The sequence below is a fragment of the Physella acuta genome, unplaced genomic scaffold (assembly GCF_028476545.2).
Source record: "Physella acuta isolate Inbredline_101_S28 unplaced genomic scaffold, ASM2847654v3 ptg000397l, whole genome shotgun sequence".
In the NCBI taxonomy this organism is placed as follows: Eukaryota; Metazoa; Mollusca; class Gastropoda; family Physidae; genus Physella; species Physella acuta.
The window spans coordinates 141,814-155,485 of NW_026731916.1; the positions used below are offsets into that span (position 1 = coordinate 141,814).

Genomic DNA, 13,672 nt, shown 5'->3' on the forward strand with positions numbered 1-13,672 from the left:
GGTGTCAGAGGTGTCAGAGGGGTGTCAGAGGAGGTGTCAGAGGAGGTGTCAGAGGGGTGTCAGAGGTGTCAGAGGGGTGTCAGAGGAGGTGTCAGAGGTGTCAGAGGGGTGTCAGAGGTGTCAGAGGTGTCAGAGGGGTGTCAGAGGAGGTGTCAGAGGGGTGTCATAGGTGTCAGAGGTAGTGTGAGAGGTGTCAGAGGGGGTGTCAGAGGAGGTGTCAGAGGAGGTGTCAGAGGGGTGTCATAGGTGTCAGAGGTAGTGTGAGAGGTGTCAGAGGAGGTGTCAGAGGAGGTGTCAGAGGAGGTGTCAGAGGAGGTGTCAGAGGAGGTGTCAGAGGAGGGGTCAGAGGTTTCAGAGGGGTGTCAGAGGGGTGTCAGAGGGGTGTCAGAGGGGTGTCAGAGGAGGTGTCAGAGGGGTGTCAGAGGAGGTGTCAGAGGTGTCAGAGGGGTGTCAGAGGAGGTGTCAGAGGTGTCAGAGGGGTGTCAGAGGTTTCAGAGGGGTTACAGAGGGGTGTCAGAGGAGGGGTCAGAGGTTTCAGAGGGGTGTCAGAGGGGTGTCAGAGGGGTGTCAGAGGGGTGTCAGAGGAGGTGTCAGAGGGGTGTCAGAGGAGGTGTCAGAGGTGTCAGAGGGGTGTCAGAGGAGGTGTCAGAGGTGTCAGAGGGGTGTCAGAGGTGTCAGAGGGGTGTCAGAGGTGTCAGAGGGGTGTCAGAGGAAGTGTCAGAGGTGCCAGAGGAGGTGTCAGGGATATTCAGAGATAAATTCTGAGTACGAGTTTGTCTTCACAACAATTAAGTCAAAGGTTATAAAATAACGATATTAGTTGTAAAAAAATCGCTTTTATTACTATTGGGTTTTGGGTCCAAGACCACGTTGGGCTATATTATATGGTCAAAGCTGCTCCGATACTTTACGCCAAAGTTCCAATCCTACATTAGTCAACGTTTTAATCCTACATTGGTCAAAGTTCCAATCCTACAAAGTTTCAATCCTTGGTCAAAGTTCCAATCCTACATTAGTCAAAGTTTCAATCTTACATTGGTCAAAGCTTTAATTGAACGATGTTAAGAGCCCCACATACCACATGGACCATGATTCAAACACTTTAGGGTTAATGTTGCAAACATTCCTTTGTCTAAGCTCTAAACCAGTGGTTCGATCGAACCCCAGGGGATTAATGAGTCAGTCTCATGTGTTTGGCTGAGGTCAAGACACACTCAAGTCAAAAGATATACGATCAGATATTGTCAGTTTTGACGATAGAGTTATAAGAAGGTTTTGATGAATACTGTCGGGGTTCGGTACCTCATAAGAAGGTAAGAGCCACTGCTCTAAACTATCACAGCTTCTATCGTACTACTTTCAAAAACACAGCAACCATCTATATCAAACATTCATGTATGTTGCAACAATAGTTGAATGTAACTGGTGTTGATTTACAACATGGGTAAAGCTGTGTCATTGTTGTACAAGTACGCCCTGCCATCGCTGTAAATCTGCTCTTGGGTTGGTGGTACTCTGTGACGATATACGTGATGTGGGTCCGGACTCAATCAGTGGGCTGAGCTGGCAACCGCTGTAGGACCTAGACCGTAAAATGTCATACAAACATCAAAAAACTTTAAAAGGTGTCAGATTTTTTGTCAATATACAGGTTCACAAAACTTAATTGAAATGAGTGTCATTTATTTAAAAAAAAAATCAAAAAGTCTTTTCTGACTTGATTACAGTTAACTTCTATAAGACAGTTACCTACTAGCCGTAAAATGCCTTTAAATTAAATTGACAAACACGATAACACAAATATATCTGCTATATTGACATTTCAGGAGACACATGGACCTTCGTTTAAAACTTGAAAGATGTTGCTGCAAAACGAAGTGATAAACCCCATTTAAACCTAGTTATTTTTACATATTTTTAGAGCAATGAAAAATATCCTACCAACTTTTTAATCAACATGTGTTTAAATAACTCGTTTTTAAGCAGATTGTTATACATTTGCTTTATGTTTAGGATTACGATTATGGCGACAGTTAGTACTTAGGTTTTAGTTTGTTCTAAGGACAGTGTTAGTTTGTTAGTTTACTGGGTACTGATTTCAACTAACAACCTTCCCTTTCATTGCAACTGAATTATCATACATTTAATGATACAACAGGCCTACACTGTACCTTGCTAAAATTATTCTATCGTATTTTCCATTGTATAAATGCTAATTTCTAGATAGACAATGGAAAAACAGTGTCTGTGCTTAATTTAAAACCATGTGACGTATTACAAGCACAGTAACCTCAACACATCAACCTATTATTGCCCTATTTTCTTCTAACAACCTAAGATTTACAACCTTCCACCCCCACTCTCTCTCAAAGTAAACTCGTCCAACGGGGAGTCAGCTCAACAGCACAGTCTAATGGCACTTAATGACGTGTCTCAATCTCAGACCGGCCCTCAATATCGTTTTATGACTGCTTCAGGTGCCATCTCCCGGCTGTTAATTTCCCAGACAGCACTTGGAGAAATGAGGCTCTGGAATTGTTTCAATTGTTTTATAACAGGATCACTGGCGCAGGGAGAAGGAGACGACCTTTAAAAAAATATGGACGGACTTTTTAAGGTGACCTAGACTAATGAGACAAGGTGACATTTTAGACTGGGTTCGTCAATGACGTCAAACTGATTGGGCAGGTAATTAGTTTTTGGACAAGTGGCGGATAAGTGTTGGTGTGACTAGGGCAGGTTGTAATGGGGCGGGGGCTTAGGGGCAGGCAATGAATGAAGGGGGGGGGGGGTGGGGCCTGGCTAGGGGCAGGTAATAATAGGGGGGTTTAGGGGCAGGCAATGAATGGAGAGACTAGGGACAGGCAACCATTTGGGGGTTTAAGGCAGATAATTATTGGTGGCTCTACTTAAAGTACGGGCAGATTATCATTGATTTTTGTAGGAAAAGGCTAAAAGGCAGATACTCGTGAAATCCAGTGGCACTTGCCTGAATAAGACACCTAGATCGATGCAGTTTATGTGTATTTATCTTAATATCTCTATGAAATAAAAGACATAATGTTTACAGTTGCTGTTCAATATTTTATTATATTTACATTAAATATTTATAGTTATATTAAACTCTCCATGATAATAAATGAAATTAGTTTTGCTGTGTGAATTAAGCTCACAGGTTATTGGTCCAATTAAGTAATAACAATGTGGTAGAATTATATAATGCATTTTAAAAAAAAATTAAAATATGAAATTTCATATACCAATTTAAATGAGATACAGATAATATAATGTTTAACCTCTAATAGTATACAACGGTTAAAAAAAAATTGGTTATAGGCCTAATTGTTTACGTGAACCATTTTTATAAAAAGGAAAAAAAATATTTTTTAATTTTTTTTATCAAAGGCAAGATAATATAGATTCCATTTTTTAAATATAAAATTAAACAAAGTTAAAGAAGTCAGCGTTATATAGGACCTATATAAAACGTTAAGCCACGTTTGAGGATTAACGCGAACACTACGAACAATACCACATAAATCACACAGCATGTGACAGTGTTGGCAGGTCACGTGGTGAACGTATGGGTCTCCTGGGACTTTCCACCATACATGTATGTTGTTTGCATATGCCGTGGTGAACTTATGGGTCTCATTGGTTTTCTACCATACATGTATGTTGTTTGTTTATGCCATACAGTCATGCAAATTTATAGCCTTGGGTTAGATATTATACCTTTATTTCTTCTTGCGTTCACATTAAACGCCAAGGTATATGTAGACTATTGTCTTTGAAATTGGTAATCTTAAAACATGCAGTCATCATCATTATTATAATCTTAGGTCTTTGTTTCGTCTAGTGTTCAAATTTATAACTCAATTTTAGACTTTTGTTTTTTAAAATAGTAATCCCAAAATCAGCCAGTCATCATCATTATAATTCCTTTTGATCCTGTTAAGTAACTTAGTGTCTATGTAATAACCAACCCTCAACTCATGCACATATTTTACAGCTTTCAAGAAGAGATAAGGACTATTCTAGTTGTGATAGCAAAAGTCTAAATGAAATCGTTTAATTAGGCCCTCCCATGTCTCCTGCATATCTTTTAAGATTTTCAAGAAGAGCAGTAAGTCTATGCTATTTGTGATCGCGAAAGCCTGATGAAATCTTTTAACTACATCTGATCGTATAAGTCACCTCCGATTGCAATTATTTCGCTGCTTTTCTTAGCACTTCAAAGTTCGACAAAAATGACATCAGAGTCTCTCTATGGGGTATTACTTAATGCATTTTGTAATTCAGAAATAATATGAAGTGGAACATTCCTTTCGGTGTATTAAAACATTTGAAAAAAAAATGAACTACTTTTATTATAGCATTATCATGCGCCTACTGAAGTGACGCGTTTGTTTACAGAACAATGACGGTGAACTCCGACCTCACACCCACCCGAACTATGGAGAGTCCAACCAAAATTAGGTTGGTTCAAGGTTATTTTAGGGACCCGAACCAAACAGGTTTTTTTTTTGTTTGCACATGTCAACGTTATATAACAGTTACCACCCATGCTGCACCTACCCAACCATCCCACCTACCCAACCATCCCACCTACCCAACCACCCCACCACCAACCTCCCTACCCCACCTCCCAACCACACAACCCCATCACCCCACCCCACCTCCCAAACACCCGACTTTTATATAGGTTGTATCTTGTATAATAAACTGGATGACCACATTTTAAAACGAGGTTGGGGGGTGGGAGGGGGGGGGTGGGGATGGAACCACTCTCTGAACTTGAGCTCTTGTTTACGTTAGCTAGTCTATACACACGTTCACATTGGCGATTACATGGCAAGGGAGGTCATTCTGTTAACACACGATTAGAAGACTAATCTTTCTGGTCATTTTAGTTCATGCATAAGGGGACACCATTCAAATAAAGAATATGTCACCAACGTTTCTCTGTGCTGCAATGTTAATATTCTTGAACTTTAAAATAATATTTTGCAGTTTCATCATCATCGTCATTTCTCGTTCGTGCCCAAGACACATGGGGCAGATGAAGTAGAGTTCTAATGCTTCAGAGACTTCGTCTAATGAACGGATAGCGGGATCGGCATTATGCTCAGCCGCCTTTATTTCCCTACCGCTAGGCCACGCCATGCATTTGAGTACAGCGTTTCTTCCAGACATGTTTCTCCGGGGGGGGGGGGGGGATTGAAATTTTCGTAGGGGGACGGACACACTTTTAAGGGGGGGGGGGCGGGTCACTGTTAAAAGTATACATTTTCTATATAAATTCCATTGCGTTCGGGGGGGGGGGGGGCGGTAGACTGGAAGAAACTCTGGTTGAGTATTGTTTATAAATAAGTGTAGGAGTGAAATGTCACGTGAACTCAGACATATATGAGGTCACCCCATGACAATATTGACAAAAAATAATTTTACTGGCTCTACCTAATAACTTATGGTTACCTGTAACCTACACTATAACGACTGGTATTTCAACGCTTCGGTAATGACCAGAATAGATTTATATAGGATGCAATCAAATCAACTTAATTAACAACAGCCTCGTTTTGTATTGTGATGACGTCAAACACCACTTCCGAAATTCTAAAGAAAAAAACCATTGACACCGATAGGATACAGGACTGAAGTTTTATGACTTGTGGGAAAAGTTTTGAGGTCAAAATCTGAAAGTTAAAGTCAAACGTGTCACTATATGTGTGGCAGTATGTGTGTTTGTATACGTCTGTGGTAGTGTGTGTGTGAAGATGGTGGGTGGGGGCAGAGGTGTAGCGATCCATTCCAGCGCCCGGGGCGAACTGTCAATTGTATGCTCCCTTCTCAGTTATATTCATTCATGTTAGTGAAAAATCGCCCCCCCCCCCAACCAGTTGAAAAGGTTAGTTGTCGCTTTTTATCAATCGTTACTTTTTGCTTTGGTGCCATCCCTTTGATTGTATAATTCTAATACGTCAGCTTTAAAAGAGCTTTTAACTTTTTCTCTACCCCTTTAGTCGCCCATTTATGTTCGGGGCCCAGGGCGGCCACCCCACCCATCCTCCACTAGCTACGCCACTATGTGGGGGTTTGTTAATGATGTCATAGATCGTAAATCAATGGTGATTTATCTGGAGTAGTAAATGCCACGCGACAGGTAGCTTACCAATGGGGGACAACTCAAAGTTTTTGTATTGAAATAATATTATCTCTCAAGTTATGAACGAACAAATGGTCACTTCAAATTACTAAACAAATCAATACATAAACCTAAACAAAGAAGATTAAAAACAATTGGGAAGATGAATTAGAGTTATTTGCTGTCTTGACCACGGCATATAAATAGATGGTGTGGTTAGCCCAAAGCTGGGGCCGCTATTACCTAATTTAAGTATGTCAAACAGGCTTACAAATCAGAGCTTGGAGAACTCTAAGACAACCTGCAGACTGAAGACCCGAACAAGGCGTTAGTAACGGTCAAGCGCTCTTCTACCGAACAGGTATAGGAGATACAACAACATATATATATATATATATATATATATATATATATATATATATATATATATATATATATATATATATATATTATATAACGTGTATTAATAGCTATAGATCCTGGAAGACAGATAACGTAATAACCCAAAACGTGTTTTGTTTAACTGGCATTGAAGTAATGTGTCGGGTCTAAACTTATGTTCTATGACATGTATTATAGGATGTCCACCCAGAGTTTCTTCCAGGCCTTTCTTCGGGGGACCGAAGAACGTCTAACGCCCCCCCCCCCCCCCCAACGAAATAGAATTTATATAGAGAAATATATACTTTTAACAGTATCCGCCCCCCGGAAATTGAGTCCGCTCCCTCCCTCACCGAAAATTTAAAGTGCCACACCCCCCTCTCCCGGAAAAAAAAAGTCTCAAAGAAACACTTTGTCAGCGTAATTAGCAAAATCAAGAAAGGAAACAGCAATTATGATAAGTACGGACAAGGACACCCGTTCAGTTATTGTACGAGTAAAAGACCTAACGTCTAAAGGGATATTTTACCATAAACAACATTGGTTTAATCAAAGGAAAATTCGATAACTAAAAGGGTTAATTATTTTATTAAAATAATCGGATGGTTGAGAATACCGATTTCCGAAATTAGGTGTTAGGTTGTCAGTGGTATTGTAGTCTCGACTAGATTTATGGTTAGGACTCGGGTTAGGGTTTGGGTTAGCATTGACATGTGTGTATCTAGTTAACTACGAGTAACCTAACACCCCCCTTTTAAGAAGATTCTATTATCTGACAACATGTTTTAAAAAATCACCAAAATAATCTTATTTCCCATAACGTTTATGTTTGAAAATTACTTTAGACGTTACAATCAGAGTTTCTTACAGGAATCTACTCGGGGGGGGGGGGGGGGGGGGGGATAGGGGGGGGGGGGATCGACCGTCTTCCGCCCCCCGGACGAAATAGAATTTACACTGTAAATACATACTTTTACCAGTATCCGTAGTGAAAATTTAGTCCGCTCCTCCCCCCCCCCCCCCCGAAAATTACAAGTGCTCATACGGAGAAAAAAGTCTGAAAGAAACACTTGTTACAATAATGATGTAATAATTCTCTTTTTATCTGAACGATTGAGATTTGCTTACCTAATCCTAACTCCACTAACCTTAGATTAAACTACTCATATGGAAACAACTGTAGTACATCCAAACCAAAATTATTATTTATTTTAAAAAAAGGAACTATCTCAGACTTTTTCTTTGAACCCTACTCCGGCGTTACCTTTATTAAAGCAACCCCAGGAAGTGCACTTAAAATATTGTAGACAGACCGGCCTCACATTTCTACACTTCACAGCACTAAACAGACGAGATCGCTTTGAAACATTCAGAAATTAGTTTCAGGCGACCCCATGGCGACCATTACCCAACATACATTGCGTTTAAATTCTAAAGTAACGGAAAATCCCGAAAACGCCGTGTCTTTAGTGCCTTCATGGCCATTTTTTTTTTAAATTCATATTTTAATTTTAATGTTTAGCACTTTTCTGTTACATAAGCCACTAGTGCGGAGTGCATCGTTATATTTAAGTTCTTCTGCTCATGGAAATGTGGGCAAGGACTTTCTTACACTCTCTGTATATATATATATATATATATATATATATATCTATATATATATATATATATATATATATATATATATATATATATATATATATATATATATATATATATATATATTCACATTGCTAATTGTAACATGAGAACATTAAATTAAAAAAAAACATTTTGTTTCACACATGTGTCTTTACCTTTGTAAATTTTAGAACCTCTAAAACTAATAATGTCATAAAGTACGTCAACAAAACAATTACGTTCGTCCGTGTCACGCTAGAGTGCAGTAATGTGTCACGCTAGAGTGCAATCACGTGTCACGTTTGAATGCAGTCACAAGTCACTTAAAATTTCAGTGATGTGTCAAATTATAGTGCAGTCACGTTAGAGTGCAGTAATGTGTCAAAGATGTTGTGATTTCTTGTGGTATAGTAGACGCTGGTGTAATGATGTGGTGGTCGACGGTGTGGTTGATAATGATGTGGTTGTCGATGGTGTGGTTGATAATGATGTGGTGGTCGATGGTGTGTTTGATAATGATGTGGTTGTCGATGGTGTGTTTGATAACGATCTGGTTGTCGATGGTGTGTTTGATAATGATGTGGTTGTCGATGGTGTGTTTGATAATGATGTGGTTGTCGATGGTGTGTTTGATAATGATGTGGTTGTCGATGGTGTGTTTGATAATGATGTGGTTGTCGATGGTGTGGTTGATAATGATGTGGTTGTCGATGGTGTGTTTGATAATGATGTGGAGGGCGATAGTGTGGTTGATAATGATGTTGTAGTCGATGGTGTGGTTGATAATGATGTGGTAGTCGATGGTGTGGTAAAGGATGATGTGGTTGTCGATAGTGTGGTTGATAATGATGTGGTAGTCGATGGTGTGGTAAAGGATGATGTGGTGGTCGATGGTGTGGTTGATAATGATGTGGTGGTCGATGGTATGGTTGATAATGATGTGGTGGTCGATGATGTGGTTGATAATGATGTGGTGGTCGATGATGTGGTTGATAATGATGTGGTGGTCGATGGTGTGGTTGATAATGATGTGGTGGTCGATGATGTGGTTGATAATGATGTGGTGGTCGATGATGTGGTTGATAATGATGTGGTGGTCGATGATGTGGTTGATAATGATGTTGTAGTCGATGGTGTAGTTGATAATGATGTGGTGTTCGATGGTGTGGTAGATAATGATGTGGTTGTCGATGGTGTGTTTGATAATGATGTGGAGGGCGATAGTGTGGTTGATAATGATGTTGTGGGAGATGTTGTGGTTGATAATGATGTGGAGGGCGATAGTGTGGTTGATAATGATGTTGTAGTCGATGGTGTGGTTGATAATGATGTGGTAGTCGATGGTGTGGTAAAGGATGATGTGGTTGTCGATAGTGTGGTTGATAATGATGTGGTAGTCGATGCTGTGGTAAAGGATGATGTGGTGGTCGATGGTGTGGTTGATAATGATGTGGTGGTCGATGGTATGGTTGATAATGATGTGGTGGTCGATGATGTGGTTGATAATGATGTGGTGGTCGATGATGTGGTTGATAATGATGTGGTGGTCGATGATGTGTTTGATAATGATGTGGTGGTCGATGGTGTGGTTGATAATGATGTGGTGGTCGATGATGTGGTTGATAATGATGTGGTGGTCGATGATGTGGTTGATAATGATGTGGTGGTCGATGATGTGGTTGATAATGATGTTGTAGTCGATGGTGTAGTTGATAATGATGTGGTGTTCGATGGTGTGGTAGATAATTGTGGATTTAATGATGGTGTCGTGGACGCTTGTGTGGTCTCTGGTAGTGTAGCGGACGTTGGTTTGGTCTTTGAGGAAGTTGATTTACTGTTTAGATGACAGAAATGACAGGTATTAATAATGTATTAAATCAATACTAAACAGCACTGGAAACAATAATTTTATAATTATATGCATCAACGTATAAAGGCAGGGGCGAGGAGGTAGGTGTTTGATTTTGTGTGGGAGGCACCAGAGTGTGGAGTGTGTGTTTGAGGCAGCAGAGTGTGGGGTGTGTGTGGGAAGCAACAGAGTGTGAGGTGTGGGTGGGGTGAATGTAAACATTAGCCCAAGATCAATGCTCGACTGTAACACAAGATTTGGAAAACGACAAACCACAGAATTTCTCAATTAATTCCCGGATTTAGCCGACAAAACACGATGTTTTTCTATAAATTCCTGACCCTCGCCGACAATGTAAACTAAAGAATGATCTCTGGAACATTCTCCTGAACATTTATTCCAGTTAGACGTGAAACGTGAAACAAGTCACACACGGAGATCACATTACTCTAGGGATTAAGATTTGTTTCCGTTTGAACGAATTTCTTAATCCTTTGTTTTTGTCGATACCTCTTTAATCTCTGTGATTAATTGTTTTTTTTGTTGTTGTTTTTCTTTTTCAATTAAATCTCGCTTAAATTATCGTAAATTTATTTCCCAAACAACAAAGATATATTTATATAATTTAAACGAATAGAGTAAATACAAACTTATTTACAGGATCAAAATGCTAAGATATATTTCCTAATTTAATATTGATATTGTTTGCGAATGTTAATTAGACCTACTAACACCTTTACTGCTAGTACACACCTTTAACAAGCAACGCGTCTGCATTGTATAAAGCCATTGAGTAAACCTTAAACACTTAATAAACACATACCAAAAATTAACAATGACAATATTTTCACAAATTTATCTGGAAACCTCTAAAAATAGAGTAACGGCGAGTGACATCGCAAACTCGGATGTTGATTTAGAGCTTTAAAATTTACGTTTGTAAAAAAAAAAAACGGAATCCTACGCATAATTCTATGAGGTGCAAATTTTTTAAACATCTAATTGGAGTTTCTAAAATTAAGAACAAATAAAAATGGTTAATTGCCGGAAGTGAAACTAATAAAATATGCTTCCGGTGTCGAGGTTTCACTAAGTACCGCAAGGAATGGCTGGCCAGTGTTTTTCGACAGTGGGGCGGGCTAGTTGCCCGGATGTCAGGATGTCTTCACCGTGTAGATAAATCAAACAGAGGGCAGTGGCCGAGATTCACACTTCCCCTGGAATAGCAACGAAGGGCTATTTATAGAAAGGTGCCTAATATAGACTAAGGGCTCTCAAATTATTTCTGGGATGGTGTCATATTATGGTGCGGAGTTTGTTGTGTAGCGATTCGGTACTCATAAATCGGTAGTTTATATTAATATCTATAAAATATAATTTACAGAAATGGGGGTATACTCATTTTGTCTATGATTCGGTTTTAAACATATAGTTAAAAACGAATTATGCCAGATAGGAAACATTTTTTCAGTAGTTGTATTTAGCTTTTTTTTAATACACTGTACGTTCCCTATATTTTTGTCTAATAACAGCCAATCAATATGATAATAATAAAGTATTGAAAACAGTTGTAACGCCATATTAACAACTCTTCAAAAAAATCTTACAGTAAAGAAAAGACGATAAAGACTTCTACTAGAAACATTGGATTACTAGCAGAAGTTTAATAGACAGACATCGCATTATGAAGCTTTGATATAATATGTATATATATATATATATCAAATCCTCGTGATGTTTGTCGTATTACATTTTTCTATAGAAAAAAAAGACATTTTATTGTGTTGTATGAAATGTACATGATTAAATATGGGTGTCCCTGTAGTTTTTACCTCCTTGAGGTAATGAAGGCAGTGGCGTAGAGCGTCGTAGAGTAAATGGGTACGTAAAGTATGCCCTATAGAACGCCACTACGCTTCTGTTTGATATATCTAAATTATAGCAGGGTGTTGAACGATCGATTACATATCAGCTTGTACCTCGTTCTTAATTCTAATGTTGGAAGGGATTCCCTCAAATACAATTAGTGTCAACTTATTATGCGCCATCTGATCTTAAACGTCGTTATAAGGGCTATTAAATTAGAAACACTATGCGACTATGTAGGGGAAAATTGAATAAATGCACAGAAAAATCACAATCGCAAGCAATTACTGTGTGTTAATTTGTCAAGATACGTGTGTTCTTTAAAGCTTACAGCAATTTAAGACATAAAACACGTGTTTTAAAATACTAGATAATAGCACACAGGTCGAGCATATACGTCAATTAATCAGGCAATTGATGTTAAACAGTAAAAAACATAGATAAACAAACGTAAAAATACTTTTAAAACATGAATCATCAAAACACATAAAAGAAAAAAGCTGTACAATCGGGAAACTTATCCTTTGAAGCAGGCAATGCTCTGTACTGATTGGTTTTGCTATTGCATTGAGACGTGAACAAAGCAGTATGTAGTCCATATTATGTTGTTGAGCAAAAATCTTTAAAGAAATAAAAAAGAAACGCCCACAAACAAGATCATATTCTACAAATAACAAACATATTTTGGAAATTAGTAATGTGATGATACTCCCTTTGGAGTACTGAGTGTTAGATCTTAGCAGAGGAGAAGAGAGGTGGAGGGGGGGGGGGGGGGCGGAGGAGAGAACCGCAACGGATGACACTAATTAGGGGGGTGACACCATGGCAAAAAAATAGCAAAATATATACAGAGAAATGATAATTCCACTTAATTAAATTATTAATCAGTGTAAGTTAAATAGTCTAATAAGAGCAAAGCTGAAAAATCCCGACAAGGGTGAAGAGGGGATTATATCAACTCAACGATGCCTACGGAAAACAGTTTGGTTGAGAATCGTAATAACGTATGTGTTAATCCATGTATGGGTCGGGGGGGGGGGGGGGGGGAGTAAAAAAAATTATAACATAAAAAAACATATATTTAAATACATATACACATACTTTTACACGTGTATATGGAATATATATATATATATATATATATATATATATATATATATATATATATATATATATATATATATATATATATATATATATATATATGGACATGTCCCCTCCCCCATGACCGGAAAACCCAGTATATGCCCTTGAATGTTGAGGACTACTCTATAACTGTCAGTTTGATGAGGCCAACCTTCCAACAGCCTTGCCGGTTTTTTGAGAAAGTCACCTTCAAATTTTTATTAGCTTTCGTCTAATTTATAGGTCAGAATTATTTTTAGCTTAAAACCCGGTAATTAAACACCCATAATTCATTTAGTGGGATTACACGGCACTTGTGTTGACCGATCTGCATGTAGGATCTAGGATCTGATTCAAAAGATGGCGGACGTTTTGCCACAAGGAACATGTCAACTCGCCGATTGTAAAACACGTAAAATTACCGGGGTCATCTGAATAACTTGACCTCTCCGCCCAGCCCTACCCTTGTTGTGTTTTGATGTCGTCTTTAGCTTGACGGATGGGCTGTGGGGGTTGAAGACAAGGGGATGTAATCCGTCAGTCTTAAGGTCTGATGTGTGTTGTGTCGTGGACAGGAGAGCGACTTCTTGGAGGTTGGTGTTGTCTACAGTGGAGGTTTTACACAGGGGTGTGTTGAACATTTGGAACACGGACGTCTCATATGTGTCATTGGGAATCAGGTC

General features: G+C 38.8%; 1 protein-coding gene across 1 annotated transcript; it reads right to left on the reverse strand.

Moving 5' to 3' along the window:
• Positions 1 to 152: 152 nt before the first annotated feature.
• LOC131942231 (mucin-2-like) lies at positions 153 to 11,400 on the reverse strand. Its single transcript, XM_059301975.1, has 3 exons — positions 11,381 to 11,400; positions 8,697 to 9,983; positions 153 to 357 (listed from the first exon to the last, which is right to left on the reverse strand). The coding sequence occupies exons 1-3, from the start codon at positions 11,398 to 11,400 to the stop codon at positions 153 to 155; spliced, it is 1,512 nt and encodes a 503-aa protein (XP_059157958.1).
• Positions 11,401 to 13,672: the final 2,272 nt, after the last annotated feature.